The sequence below is a fragment of the Pristiophorus japonicus genome, chromosome 7 (genome assembly GCF_044704955.1).
Source record: "Pristiophorus japonicus isolate sPriJap1 chromosome 7, sPriJap1.hap1, whole genome shotgun sequence".
NCBI classification, from domain to species: Eukaryota; Metazoa; Chordata; class Chondrichthyes; family Pristiophoridae; genus Pristiophorus; species Pristiophorus japonicus.
The window spans coordinates 174423011-174438793 of NC_091983.1; the positions used below are offsets into that span (position 1 = coordinate 174423011).

At 44.6% G+C, this 15783-nt stretch overlaps 1 protein-coding gene across 2 annotated transcripts in view; it reads right to left on the minus strand.

The window, feature by feature from the left end:
* Window positions 1-15783, minus strand: part of bckdhb (branched chain keto acid dehydrogenase E1 subunit beta) — a 541209-nt gene that overhangs the window by 389719 nt on the left and 135707 nt on the right. For both annotated transcript variants that reach the window (XM_070885573.1, XM_070885572.1), the window contains exon 6: window positions 12595-12703. In XM_070885573.1, the coding sequence (XP_070741674.1) occupies window positions 12595-12703 (109 nt within the window). The remainder of the gene's footprint in view (window positions 1-12594; window positions 12704-15783) is intronic.

Sequence of the window (15783 nt, forward strand, 5' to 3'; positions counted from 1 at the left end):
GCTAGCTGCCGTGAATTCAGAGAAGCACTGAACTCATGGTGTTTGCTGAGCGATGTTGCCTGGTCCGCAGAAACAGACGCTCCCAATCGAAACATTATTTAAAAAATAAGACCAATTCGATTGCAGATGTTTCACGCCTGTTTGACTGGAGTAACTAACCAGTACCTGTGTGACATGCCTAGGGGCTGATTTTGTGGGAGGAAGGAAAGGGATTTTGTAGCTAACACCACTCAAGAAAAAACTATTAGAGTTAGCCCACTGAGCTATTCATTGCTGAACATGAATTATTTGCTGGAAATTTTCTCTACCCTCCCCCTGCCTCCACCCACCCCCCCTCACTGATGCTGGCTGTAACGGGACGGGGGGGGTCAGGGGGGAGGGGTTGTGTCCATGCACTGGGGCCTCATTCAAGTAACCATTCTTCACGTGGCTTGACAGTGTAGTCGTGGGGCTATTCAACTGTAGCAGGCGTCACAACTGTAATGTATGCACCTGCAAGGATGCTCATAGGTTGGTAGAGCTGTTGCATTGTGAATGGCTTAGCCAGTTACATGATGTTCACAAGACTGAACAAAACCCCACTCAGTTGGGTCTAGGTCATCCAAGATGAGGTATGAGTTTGCAAGGGACACTGGCAATCACACATTTAAAGTTGTGGTTCCTAAAAGTTGTCATATAGGACATATTTTCCCCTTTCCAGAAGTGAGTGACACACAATACAAGAATGGTTTAGTTGAATAAAATTTTATATAAAACTTGTAATTTGTATTAAACTTTAACAATGTAACAAAATAACATAATTGTTCTGAATGAAAATGTTTACAAAAAAAACATTATGAACAACAAACAGCAACATCAACAACTGTATAAACAAACACCCTGCTACACACTCCCACAATTTTACCTGCGGCTACCTTTCCCAACACCTTTCTTCCCCAATCCCCACCTCCGACCCTTGGCTCTGACGCCCCTCCTCCTCCTCCTGCTATCAATACCCCTGACCCTGCCCACGTCGGGACCAGTAGGTCATGCACCAGCACAGCACCTCGAGCGAGTCTGCTGGGGGTGGGAGGTGCGGGGGGCGACAATGGCAGCACTATGTTTGGGGGTTCTGGAGAAGATGGAGATGCTGAGGACCCATCTTCAAAGTCGGAAGAAACTAGTTTCTCTCGATGATCAGGTGCTGTCACCATTGCTGGTATGGCACCTTAGGGTGCAGTGCCATATCCCACGACCATCGATTGCCACATAGCATTGGCATTGGCGGTCTGGGTGTTTTCCCTCACTGCGGCAATCTGCTCCGCCATGTCCTCCAATTGACGGGTTGCTAAAGCCGCGATGTTTTCGGACAACCCAGCAATGGCCTGCAGGAGCCCTCAAATCAAGTCGATGCTCATCCTGGACAGTCCCACCATGTCCAGGCTCGCATCTGCCTGTCGCGCAGCGTTCCCACTTTGGCGGATCAGCCGCCACAGATTCACCACAGGGGTCGGTGTGCGCCGTTGCATCCCGCTGGATCCCGCTTCCTTGGGCCGGAATCCAACAAAGTCCCGCCACATCTCCCTCCTCCTCCTCGTCCTCCTCCTCCTGCACCACCACCGTTACAATGCTTTGAGGAGTGGTCTCCTCCAGCTCCTGCAGCACCATCTTCTCCGTCTCTTCCACCATGTCTTCATTTGTTCTTCCCTGCAATGACTCCTCTCTGGCAGGGGCAGGCGGCTCCACCTGTGCAACTGTAAAAACATAACATTAATGGTTGGCGGCAGGGGAGGGAAGGGGTCAGAGGTAACATCAGAGCAATTCACTTTGCGCAGGCTTATGTGGAGAACAAACATTTTTTTACCGAGAATCATTACATGAAACTATCATAAGCAAAGTATAAAGTACATGACATAACAAAACTTGAGTCCCAAACAGTTTGCTTTCCAAGTGACACAGTGTGATCAACAAATAAATCATGTCACAACTAACAACATTTCTTGCTCCCAGCATTACATTACATTCTACATTATATTACCATAAGATTGAATTACATGACTGCAGTACAGTCCAGGGGAACTCTGCAGACTTACCCTCCAGGAGAACTGGTTCGGCACCAACACATGTGGCGGTGCGATCACATGCTCCCGTCAGGGCTGCAGTGCATTCCTCGAGGTCAGTCAGAGGAATAGACTTCGACAGGCTAATTTTTTCTGGAAAGGTGACAAAAAATGTGTAAACTAATTTGACACTAATACAGAACACACACATAGGTACACATCCCCAATTAACCATCCCCAGTCTTTTCGTCAACGGGTGCACCATTCAAGTTCTGTTAGCATGCAAGTGTTGCATCATGAACACATGAAAATACAGAGGATTAACACAATAAGAGATCGATGATGGGTAATAAAAAATGTCATCAAGCTTTACAACATAATAAAACGTGGTACTACTTAAAAGAGTAATTCGTCAATGCATGATAAAAGTTATTACTTACTCTCGTAGACCCAACGATATCATTCCACTGTCTGCGGCACTGGTTTGGCCCCCGCATTACAGGCGCAACGGAGGACACTGCCTCAGCGATCTCTCGCCATAACCGCTGATATGTACTTGGTGCAGGTTTTCCTCGCCCACCCCATGTTAACTGATTCCAGCGGGCCTTCACTTCTTCGACCAATAACTCCTGGTCTTCTTCTGAGAAACGAGTGGTCCTCTTCCTCCCACCTACCTCCTTCTCCATTTCCATAGCTTGATTTTCCATGTTCTTGATATTTATTTTATATATATATTTGAATTTAAATAATTTTTTTTTTAAATATGTATTATAATATTACTAGTTACATTATATTATATTATATTATATTATCAAATAATAGTAAATGTACTCAATATATTGAATGTACTCCTCAAAATCCTTTCACAGCTGCTCTCACTGACATCCACCCACCTCTACAGTTTGAAGCTGTCCAGTGCTGTCTCAGTCTTCTCTGCACATGTGCAGGGTCACGCTTGACCCCAAAATCGTGGGAGAATGGCCGCGCATGCGCAGAGAAGGTTTTCAGGGCGTTTTGTACAATGCTTACTAAAGGCAAGCAGAACCAAACAAATCGCCGAGTTTTGGGCCTCCGCCACCGCCCGCTATCAGAACGCTCCGCCATCACCAACATTGAAGAGCAGAAAACCGTGGGAATGCGCACCAGCGGTATTCCAGCGGTTCAAAAGATGCAACCGCCGGAACACCGCTAAAGATCCAGCGCCAGCGATCGGAGGTAAATTTCTAGCCCATGGTATCAATTGGTGGGCAGAACAGTGGCAAATGGACACAATGGGCCGAAATGGCCTCCTTCCGTGCAATAAATTTCAATGATTCTATGATTCTAATTGTAATATACCAACTGCATTTCGTACTAAGTTATACCATCCCTTGGCTTCCATCAATCAGATTGTGAATATTATGTTCCCAGGAACAAAGTTTGTAAATTAATGTCTAAAACCAATTAGTATTGGGTCAATCTGTATGTTTAGACCAATCAAAATGTTTCAACTACTAAAAAAATGGAAGTTGTTCGTGTATTTTAACACCATGTGGTTAGAACTGGCATGATTCCCGCAGATCTATAAAATTTATATTTATGAGTCAGAGGAACAGAATGTACCACTTTAGGAATGTAACTGCTGCAGCTAAGGAAAATACCCACTAGGTCACAACAGTAACCAATCCACCAGTAGAAGTTTTTATTGCACACAAAGTTGGAATAGACTTCCACAGTAGCTAGGGCACTAAACATCCAGAAATGCCAGTACATTTACAAATTAAAGATCATACTTTAGCATTAAACACTAGCTCTTACATAAACTATCCTTTTCAATCTCCAGAAACTCATCAATTTTATCTTTTCTTATAATGGCCCGTTTATAGTGCTGAACTGTACCACAACATGGGGCAGCTGCTTGAAATGTAAATTCTCCCATTTAATCAAAGACCTATGACAACACTGGAATCATGCATGCATCAGGTTTATCAATGCCAAGTTCCATTCCAAGTCACACACCATCCTGACTTGGACATACATTGCTAGAATTTCCTACCTAATACCATTGTGGCAGCAACGTCACAAGGACTGCAATGGTTCAAGAAGACAATCCATCACCACCTCACAGCACAACCAGGGATGATCAATCACATCCTGAGGACAAACACTTTTGGTAATATATTTATATACACACACATTCGCACATATGCATATACATAAACACACGTGAATTTACATGTGCATATAACCACGCGCATATACATGTTCATACATCCAACCAAGCATATACACATGCAAATATATTCACACACAAACATATATACTCACCTATATACATCATATATGCACGCAAATATACATATAGGAACACGAGCATGCATTTATCAGTTCAAGCCTTTTCAATTAAATCATGCTGATCTGTACCTCGAATCCATTTACCCATCCTTTGTTCCAAATCCTTTGATATCCTTATCCAAACATCTATCGATCTCAATCTTGAAAATGTCAATTGATCCATACATCTTTTGATGGAGTGTGTTCCAGATTTCCGGTAATATTCTGGTGATTCTAAACTGCAACCTTTCCAAGCCTGTACCCTCTTTCATGAAGATCAGTGATCAAAACTGAATGCAGTACTTCAGATGAGGTCTGACCAAGGCTCTGTACAACTGAAGTATCACTTCCTCACTTTTGTATCCTAACCTCTTGAGATAAAGGTCAACATTCCTATTGATCTTTGTGATTAGTTTTGTACCTAGTTGTGCACTAGCTTTTAGTGATTTGTGTATATGGATACCTAAAATCCATTAGCTCCCCCACAACTGCTACTAAAAAACGATTACAATTGTTCTTACCCAGATACAAAGTTGATGACCTCACACCCTCACGTTGAACTCCATCTGCCATAATTTTGCTCACTCACTTAGTTTGTAACTTCCTGCACCCACCCACACAACTTACTGTGCCTCCTAAATTTGTGTCATCTTCATCCAAGCATTAACACACATCATGAAAAGCTGAGTCCCAGCACAGATCCCCTGGAGAATACCAGTTGTCACATCCCAATCAGAGAATGAACCCTTTATCCCCATGCTGTTTCCTACTTCTCAACCAATTACCGATGCATGCCACAAGGTTACCTCCAAATCCGTGCGCTGTAATTTTTGCTGATAGTCTCTTGTACGGAACCTTATCAAATGCTTTCTGGGAGTCCATACAAACAACATCCATAGACATTGCCCTATCCACCATGCTAGTGACCTCCTCAAAAAATGAAACAAGATTAGTCAGATATGACCTACCCTTCCAAAATCCATGCTGATTCTCCCTGACAGCTCATACTTGTCCAAGTGCTAAGTCACTTTTTCTTTAATTATAGATTCCAGTAACTGGTAGGTCTGTAGTTACCTTGATTTGCGCCTGATTTTTAGGAGCAACTGGTGGAGAACGGACTATCTTAGAAATCGCAATTCTCCACATTTTTTTTCTGCAGTTCGAGTCAGTTAGAACAGTTTCACTTTGGAACAGAATTTTTTCTTCAAAAGGGGGCGTGTCCGGCCACTGACGCCTGATTTGAAAGTTTCCACGGTAAAAACGTACTCCAAACTAACTTAGAATGGAGCAAGTGAAAATTTTTGTAGAACTGAAAAAACCTGTTCTACACATTAAAAAATCAGGCGCAGGTTACAAATTAGGCGTCCAGCGAGGGGGGGGGGGGGGGAGGGGGGGGAAGGGAAGTCATTAAATTCTATAATAAATCCTTATTTATACTTATACAAATATTATACAAATAAATCCAACCTGAATAAACATTTATAAGCCAAGAAAAGATTAAATAAACCATCTTCCTACCTGTGTGAAAGTGCTTCATCCAGGGAGAATGCTGCAGGAAGCCTCACAAGTTGAGGCAGCCGTTTGTTCCCGCGGGGGGAAAGGAGGAAGCCGTTTGTTCCCGCGGGCGGGGGAGGCAGCCGTTCGTTCCCGCAGGGGGGGTGGGGAGGAGGGAAACGGCTGCCTCAACTTTGAGTCTTCCTGCAGCCTTCTCACTGCTGCAAGAAGCCTCAGTGCTGATGGCAATGTGCTTTTATTAAAAAAATGTTCAAAAATTAAACAACTACAAAGAACTACAAAAATGGCCACGCGCGAACGCTCCAACGCGCACACGTAGCGTTGCCGGCAGGAAAAAAACTAATTTAAATGGTACCCGCCCCCTCCCACTTACAAAATCGGCGCGAGTGTAGGCTCCGCCCCCCTGGGCGCCGCGCCAAGCAGACATGGAGCTGCAAAGCGCTCCAGAATTGCGCGTTTTTTTTCCGCCGCCCAGCTCGGAGGGGCGCCCGTTTTTTATCGTGTGGAAACTTGGGCCCCTTATTTCTCCCATCCTCTCTTCTTAAATAATGGAGTAACATTTGCAATTTTTCAATCCAACAGAACAATTCTTGAAGAGCTTTGGAAAATTATGACCAACTCATTTGCAATTTTCTCACCTGTTCCTTTTGATACCCTGGGGTGGAAATCATCAGATCCTGGCAATGTGTCTATCTTTTGTCCCATTATTTTCTCCATTACCATTCTTTAAAATTTATATGAAATATACTAAGTGTTAAGCTCATAATAAAGTAATGCAACTGAGTACTGTAGACAATGAGTAAGTGTGACCTTAGCTCCTTTATTTAAACTCCAGAGTGTTGGTACAGCATGCGAGACCTGCTTATATACAGTGCTCCCAAGGGATGCTGGGATCCCTTGGCACTCCAACAGATATGTCTCTGGTGGCGGAATGATACATGTTGTCTAGGGTTGCATACATAACATCACCCCCTCCCAAAGTCAATAGTACATTTATTTACAGGGTGAGATGATCTGGGGCTTTTCGCTCCCTTATCGATCGTTTTGGTACAAATGCAGGTGTGGGTGAGTTGGTTGGTTCTTCGCTGGGCTGCTGGGCAGCTGGTCTTACTGGGCTGCTGGGGATGGTGAGTTCAGCTTCGTGGTCAACCGTGATGTCGGTTGCCACTTGTGTGTGTGTTGGATGGTCGAAGTTGCTGGTGTTCTCTTCGGGTTGCTCGTGATCCCTGATAAAGTGCAACATCCTCACTGACACCTGGGAGTCCTTGGCCATAGACCGCCCTAAGTGGAGGAAGTGCATTTGGGAGGGCGCTGAGCTCCTTGAGTATCGTCACCGAGAGCATGCAGAAATCAAGCGCAGGCAGCGTGCAGCAAACCAGGCTCCCTGCCCACCCTTTCCCTCAACGACTATCTGTCCCACCTGTGACAGAAACTGTGGTTCTTGTATTGGACTGTACAGCCACCTAAGAACTCATGCTAAGAGTGGAAGCAAGTCTTCCGCGATCCTGAGGGACTGCCTATGATGGTCCAAATGCTTTCTGCAAGTTAGTCCATTGGCAAGTTTGACCAGAAACACCCTACTCACTTCGTTGACTACGACAGTGCCAGCAAGCCATTTGGGACCATGTCCATAGCTGAGTACAAATACAGGGTCATTGACTTCAAATCGCGTGACAAGTTTGCACGATCATGGTGCATGCTTTGTTGATGCCGCCTGCCCTCGACGCGATCATGGAGATCAGGGTGGACGAGAGAGAGCCTTGTTTTGAGCGCACTTTTCACGAGCAGCTCGGCTGGGGGAACCCCGGTGAGCGAGTGGGTTCTGGTGTGGTAGCTGAGCAGGACTCTGAACAGGCGGGTCTGCAGGGAGCCTTCTGACACACGTTTCAAGCTTTGCTTGATGGTTTGGACTGCCCATTCTGCCTGGCCGTTGGATGCGGGCATGAACGGGGCAGATGTGACATGCTTCATCCCATTGCAGGTCATGAATTCCTTGAATTCAGCACTGGTGAAGCACGGCCCATTGTCGCTGACAAGGACATCATGCAGGCCTTGCGTGGAGAACATGGCTCGTAGGCTTTCAATGGTGGCAGTGGACGTGCTTACAGACATTATTACATATTCAATCCATTTTGAATAAGCATCCACAACAACCAAAAACATTTTGCCTAGAAACGGGCCCGCAAAGTCAACGTGGATCCTAGACCACAGTTTGGAGGGCCATGACCTCAAACTTAGCGGTGCCTCTCTGGGTGCATTGCTCAGTTGAGAGCAAGTGTTGCATTGGCGCACACATGACTCCAAATCTGAGTCAATGCCGGGCCACCACACATGGGATCTGGCTATGGCTTTCATCATTACTATGTCTCGGTGGGTACTGTGTAGGTCGCATATGACCGTTTCCCTGCCTTTCTTAGGCAAAACCACGTGATCGCCCCACAAAAGACAGTTCGCCTGTATGGACATTTCGTCTTTGCACCGCTGGACCAGCTCCCATAGAGGACACAGTTTTTTCTTTACAAGGGACAGTAAAGGATCAAATGCATCCACCACCAAGAGCAAGTCTGCAGGCTGTGCCATTTCCACCCCGGTGGTGGGCAATGGTAGCCGACTGAGAGCATCAGCGCAGTTCTCTGTGCCTGGTCTGTGGCGAATTACATAGTTGTATGCAGACAGCGTGAGTGCCCATCTTTGGATGCGGGCAGAGGCATTGGTATTAATCCCTTTGCTCTCTGAGAATAGCGATATGAGCGACTTCTGGTCAGTTTCTAACTCAAACTTGAGACCAAACAAAGACTGGTGCATTTTTTTCACCCGGCAAACGCATGCCAGAGCACAAATCCCCACAAATTCTGACTGTACCATCGCCTTTGAGAACCAAAACAATCAGACTGGCCCACTCGTTGAACTCCACCGGCGCGATGATGCCTTCTCGCTGCAGCCTGTCCAGTTCAATTTCCACTTTCTCTCACATCATATATGGCACCGCCTGTGCCTTGTGGTGGATGAGAACCAAGTGGATCTGCACCTTCGCCCCCGAGAAACTTCCAATGCCTGGCTCAAACAACGACGGGAACTTGCTCAGAACATGGGCACGAGGCGTCGGCGGTGGATGAAAGCGTTCGGATGTCGTCCCAGTTCCAGCGGATTTTTCCCAGCCAGCTTCTGTCGAACAGTGTGGGGCCATCTCCTGGTACAATCCATAGTGGGAGTTCATGCACTGCTCCATCATAGGAGACTTTTACTGCTGCACTGCCAATAACAGGGATCAGCTCTTTAGTGTAAGTTCTTAGCTTGGTATGAATGGGGCTAAGCTTGGGCCTGTGTGCCTTGTTGCGCCACAGCCTGTCGAAGGCCTTTTTGCTCATGACAGACCGACTCGCACCCGTGTCCAATTCCATGGATACTGGAATTCGTCCAGTTCGACTTTTAGCATGATCGATGGACATTTCGTGGTGAAGATGTGTACCCCGTACATTTCTGCCTCCTCGGTTCAAGTCTCTAGTTCAGCCTGATCCGCCATGCATCGATCCTCCTCTGCAATGTGGTGGTTTGAAGGGTTTGCAGCTCGTCTGCACATTCGCTGGAGGTGTCCCATTGTTCCACAGCCTTTACACACATAGTGTTTGAAGCGGCATTGATTGGCTCGCTGATCACCTCCGCAGCGCCAACAAGGTGTTAACTGCCTCGCATTAACGCTTGATGGCGGACTCTGGGTCATCTGGGGTCGTGCAGCTGCAGGCGTGTACATTCTGCCACATGCATTCCGGCCTGAAAACGACATTACTTTATGTACAGTACTTGCCGAAACCTCTTTATGCTGCGAAATTTGTTTGATGCTATCGCTGGTGGACATAAATGCCTGGGCTATCGTTATGGCTTTGCTCAGGTTGAGTGTTTCGACAGTCAAATAGTTTGTGAAGGATAATCTCATGGCCAATGTCAAGCACAAAGAAGTCTCTTGGCATTTGCTCAAGGAATCCATCGAATTCGCAATGTCCTGCAAGGCACCTTAGTTCGGCAATGTAGCTCGCCACTTCCTGGCCTTCAAACCGTTGACGCGTGTAAAATCGATACCTTGCCATCAGAATGCTTTCCTTCGGATTTAGGTGGTCCCGGACCAGCGTACACAGTTCTTCATACGATTTGGTTGTTGGTTTCACCGGAGCAAGAAGATTCTTCATGAGGCCATAGGTTGTTGTCTCACAGATGGTGAAGAGGATCGCCCTTCGTTTGGCAACGTTCTTGTCCCCTTCCAGCTTATTGGCCACAAAGTATTGGTCGAGTTGCTCCACGAAGGCCTCCCAATCATCCCCTTCTGAGAATTTCTCCAGGATACCAACAGTTCTCTGCATTTTCGCATGATTGTTCACTATCTTGTCGCCAGTTGTTAAGCTCATAAATAATGTAACTGAGTACTGTAGACAATGAGTAAGTGTGACCTTAGCTACTAGTCACTGCCTGCCATTCTGAAAAGGACCAATTTACTCCTACTCTTTGCTTCTGTCTGCCAACCAGTTCTCTATCCACGTCAATACAATACCCCCAATACCATATGCTTTAATTTTGCACACTAATCTCCTGCTGCACTCTCCCTCTTCATCCTTCTCGACTTGTCTGTAGACTTTTAGAAACATAGAAACATAGAAAATAGGTGCAGGAGTAGGCCTTGCGGTCCTTCGAGCCTGCACCGCCATTCAATGAGTTCATGGCTGAACATGCACTTCAGTACCCCATTCTTGCTTTCTCGCCATACCCCTTGATCCCCCTAGTAGTAAGGACTACATCTAACTCCTTTTTGAATATATTTAGTGAATTGGCCTCAACAACTTTCTATGGTAGAGAATTCCACAGGTTCACCACTCTCTGGGTGAAGAAGTTTCTCCTCATCTCGGTCCTAAATGGCTTATCCTTTGACACAGTTCACGACACCAACATCCTCCAACGTCTCTCCTCTGTTGTCCAATTCAGTGGAACTTCCCTCACCTGGGTCCACTCCTACCTGTACAGTCGTAGCCAGAGAATCCTCTGCAACAACTTCTCTCCCGTCTCCGAACCATGATCTCTTGATTTCCTCCAATGATCTATATTTGGCATCCTCCACTTCCTCATCTATATGCTGCCCCTTGGTGAAATCATCCAAAGACATGGGGCCGGATTTTCGGCTTTCGGGGTTTTTCAGCGAAAACGGTAGCGATACGTAAAACTTACCGTTTTCGCTTCACTACCGTTTCAAACCCGAACTTTCGGCCTTTACGTCTGCGCCGGTAAGGGAGACGTTGCACAAACATTCGCGGCGCAAATCGCGAGTTTCGACAACCTTAGTCTGGGGCCGGGAGCGCTGCGAAACACCTTGGGAGGGGAAAAAAGAAAAATTCCAAAAAAACATTCCATAAACATTTACAAGACACTTATTTATCGAATCGTTGCAAAAAATGTAAAAATTTTAAATTTTAACTACTTTTTTGCAGGTTTTCATACTTACCGATAGGTTTGACCTGTCGCTATTCTGGGCATGGCGTACAGGTCCGGGAGAGTGCCAAAACTCGGACACAAAAACAATCCGAGTTATTGCACACCTCTCCCCGGTGGTTCTTAAAAGCACCGCCGCAAACAGGTACCTGAGGATCCAATGTGACCAGGTTTTCGCCGCGGAGGTTCAAATCGCGCCGAAAACCCGGTCACAAACCTCTCAAAAATCAGGTCCATGATGCCAGGTTCCCTCTCTCGACCCCTCCACTGCCTCTGTGTTGTCAGCCTGCTTGTCTGACATCCAGTCCTGGATGAGATGCCATTTCCTCCTTCTTTGGCTCTGCCAATTTTTGTCTTTACACTTCTATGAAGTGCCTTTGGATGCTTTTCTACATTAAAGGCTTTATATAAATGCCAGTTGTTGAATGACAATCAGAAATGGCAACCTTAGCTATTTTTGTTCCTTGAGTTCTAATGAAAGGTTATCAACCTGCAACATTAACTCTCCACAGATGCTGCGTAACCCAGACTGTTTCCTGCATTTGTTTTTTTTTCCACTCCCTAGCCCACAAGATTGAATCCAATTACTGCACCTCAACACTGCCCACCTGAAATCGGCTAGCTCAGCAAAGAATTTCGTGATCTGTATAGTTTAGTAGCACACTGGAGTGAATTTATCCTCTAAGCAATCTTGGGCTCCAATTTCATACTTCCATTTTCATTATTCCTGAAATCAGAAATCTGTGAATTTTGAATTCAAGGCTTTGTTATATTCTTCCTCATACAAGGCATTTTTTCAGTGTCATACTTACACATCAAAGAATGCTTTCAAATCTTACTCAAAATAGAAAAAAGATTAAGTACCAAAAACTATTTTTATAATAAATTTATAGAATGATAGCTTTCAAATCTTACACAAAATAGAAAAATGATCAACTATGAAAAATTATTTTATTAACAAAATAATGTCAGGCTCTGAAAAGTGCAGTACAATATTGCTGTGCTTAGTTGAACTGAAAAGAGAAAGCCAACATAAACATCGAAAAATACGACAAAAAATAATTTCTTATTTGATCTCCAGCATACATAAATGTCTGGTTTTGACTCCTGCCAAATACATTTGTATTTTCCAATGAAATAAAACACTTATGAATTTCTTAGCTTATGTTGCTGCATTAGTTCCAACAAAATCAGTAAAAGTAGTCTGTGTTAATCTTACACCAGAACTTAGAAAACACTACACCTGGAAACTTACCGGCAGCTCTGTAGAGAATTTTAGGCTCAAAGAAGATACAAGGATTTTTGTCTTCTATGCACGATAGCAATAATCCCTTAGCCTGGATGGGGCTTCTTGGAATAACCACCTGTAACACACAAAATTATTTTCAAGAATTTTCCCCACATTAGTATTGTACGATAAAAAAAAAAGACTTGCATTTATATAACACCTTTCACGACCACCGAACATCCCAAAGCGATTTACAGCCAATGAAGTACTTTTTGAAATGTAGTCACTGTTGCAATGTAGGCAATGCAGCAACAATTTGCGTACAAACAGCAACGTGATAACAACCAGATAATCTGTTTTTGTTATGTTGATTGAGGAATAAATATTGGCCAGGACACTGGGGATAACTCCCCTGCTCCTGTTCGAAATAGTGCCATGGGATCTTTTACATCTATCTGAGAGAGCAGACAAGACCTTGGTTTAACATCACTTCCAAAAGATGTTACCTCCAACAATGCAGCACTCCCTCAGTACTGCAATGTGCTGGATTGTCAGCCTAGAATTTTGTGCTCAAGTTTCTGACTCAGAAGCGAGTGTGCTACCCACTGAGCCATAGCTGACACTGTCAACCTGTCTACCAGCCATCTTCCAGACATATCTCCAACAGCTATTTTCCATTGAAGACTTCTAAATAGAAGAGTTTTTTCAGAATCCCATTGCTCAGTAATAACAGTTTCATGTTGTTTTAGATTACAGTTTAATTAATGACATTTTACTTGATTGTCAAACAATATATCACAGGTTTAGAAAAAGATATCAGAATACGATTAAAGCTGGCTGGGAAAGGTTTTTTTCTTTAAATCATGATTTTTAGCTACCTCAGATTAACATATTACACAGTTATATGGCATTATGTTCTTAATCTGGGAAGAGCAGCTTTGTTTTCCATAAGGACTATAGCCCCTATTTTCCCCAAAGAAGATTTATGGCATCCACTTACCAGTACGCACGTTTTTCTAACCACCATCACCGTCGAAAAAAAAACCTTGCACCGCGCTACCCAAGTTCATCTCAGGGGCAGAGCTAACAGTGTGCGTCTAAAATTCACTGTGCACGCGCAGAAAACAAACTCTGCGCATGCACTGTTAAATAAATAATAAATCAGGAGGACCTTCAGCCTGGGATAGCAACAGGCCATATTCATGGAAGACCATTGGCCAGGGATAGCAGCGAGTCGAGTCGGTTTCATTGAAGAGTAGGAAAAGGCTGCCCTGGGTGTTTGCTGGAGTTCTGCCTCATCTTGCTGTGGTGATTTTGGAGTTTCTTGGAGTTCCTTTGGCAATTTGTATCCAGTTGGAGCTTTGATGGAAAAGGGGAGTGAGGAAGATTTGCATTTAATTTGCTTGCAGTTTTCTCAACCAAGGAGGAGCCTTAAAAGTTTTATTTCAGTTACATTAATTTTAAACTGCAGTTATTTGTTAGAAAAAGGCATGGTGGACCCTTGGCCAGGGATAGGAGTGGGCCAGGCCGATGTCTTTAAGTGTAGGTATGCTTTTTTCAAACGGTATTCAATGTGTCTGTGTGCATGGTTTAGAAAAAAACGTTGTTGGGGAAAGTGGCCTTAATCCTTTTTATAGTACACCAGTGCCAGAATACATGGCACCAAAAATTCTGGCGCTGTTAGTCGGCACCAGCACCCAAACATTGGGTAAACTTTGAAATGTCCATCCAAGCCAGAAAAATTGCTGGGCGCCAAAAAATTGGTGCCCAATCCTGGGGAAAATAGTGGCCTAAGTATGTGACTTGTACAAATGTTTCTATCAACTAGTGTCACTGTCAGCAATTAAGTGGCTTGAATTTTGACATTTACAAGAAAATGCAATTGATAGCACCAGCAATCATGAGATTTCATTCTATCAAGTTTATTTTTAAATAAATAATTTTTGCCCCCCACACAATTTTCTCCCCTTTTCCCCTGAATGTATTATTATTAGGCAGTCCCTCGTATCGAGGATGATCCGCTTCCACACCAAAAAGGGATGAGTTCACAGGTGTTTCAATGAGGGATCTGACATTCTAGGTCCCGAATTACATATTGAAGGGTGGAAGATGCCTGTGCGTGGATTCTTTTAACGTGGGGTGGCCGTTGCACATCAGCCACCACACGGGCTTGACAGAGCTAGGTCTTGATCCAGTGGCAAGGTTTAACCAAGACCATGCTCCTCTATGTCTGAGCCATACAGGAGGTTGGGTATCACTACAGCCCTATCAACCATGAGCTTGGTGCCAGATTTTAGGGAATGATCTTCGAACACTCTTTTCCTCAGGCGGCCGAAGGCTGCGCTGGTGCACTGGAGGTGGTGCTGAACCTCATCGTCAATGTCTGCCCTTGCTGATAGTAGGCTTCCGAGGTACGGAAAGTGGTTCACGTTGTCCAGGGCTGCAACGTGGATCTTGATGACTGGGGGACACTGCTGTGTGGCGGGGTCGGGTTGGTGGAGGACCTTTGTCTTACGGATGTTTAGTGTAAGGCCCATGCTTTCGTACGACTACAATCACCGCGTCCCCTTTTCTTTTCTATCCTTAAATTTCTGATAAATTTTCCTTCCCAAGTGCTTGAGCAACAACTCATATCAATTTAGCTACGTCAATTTTAATTTCACAGAACCTTATGTTCAGCCTTTGTGATTTAACCTTACTAGAGTTCACACAGCACTGTCCCATCAAAGTTCAAGTTCAGTAACATCTTGAGGTCATTTCCATCTTAAAGAACCTCTCTCGGTAATCATGAGGTTCTGTGAAATTAAAATTGACGTAGCTAAATTGATATGAGTTGTTGCTCAAGCTCTCGGGAAGGGAAATTTGTCAGAAATTTAAGGATTGAAAGGAAAAGGGGACATGGTGATTGCAGTCATACGAAAGTATGGGCCTTACACTAAACATCTGTAAGACAAAGGTCTTCCAGAATGTACTGGGGGGAGGGGGGGGTGGAGGGTGGTGGTACAGTGGTTCAATGGTACAAAACAACAATGATATATTGAATAATTTCCAGCCTGCTGTAGACACAGAATAGAAACCATGCTACTGACAGTCATTTTGGATTTCCTTCCATCTGCTTCAGTTCCTCCTTTGGTACATTAAAAAAAGCTGATGATCAAAAGCGGATAATCAACAAAAGAAATTCAAATTTGCTGTCGTCATGAGCAGTTCACTAGT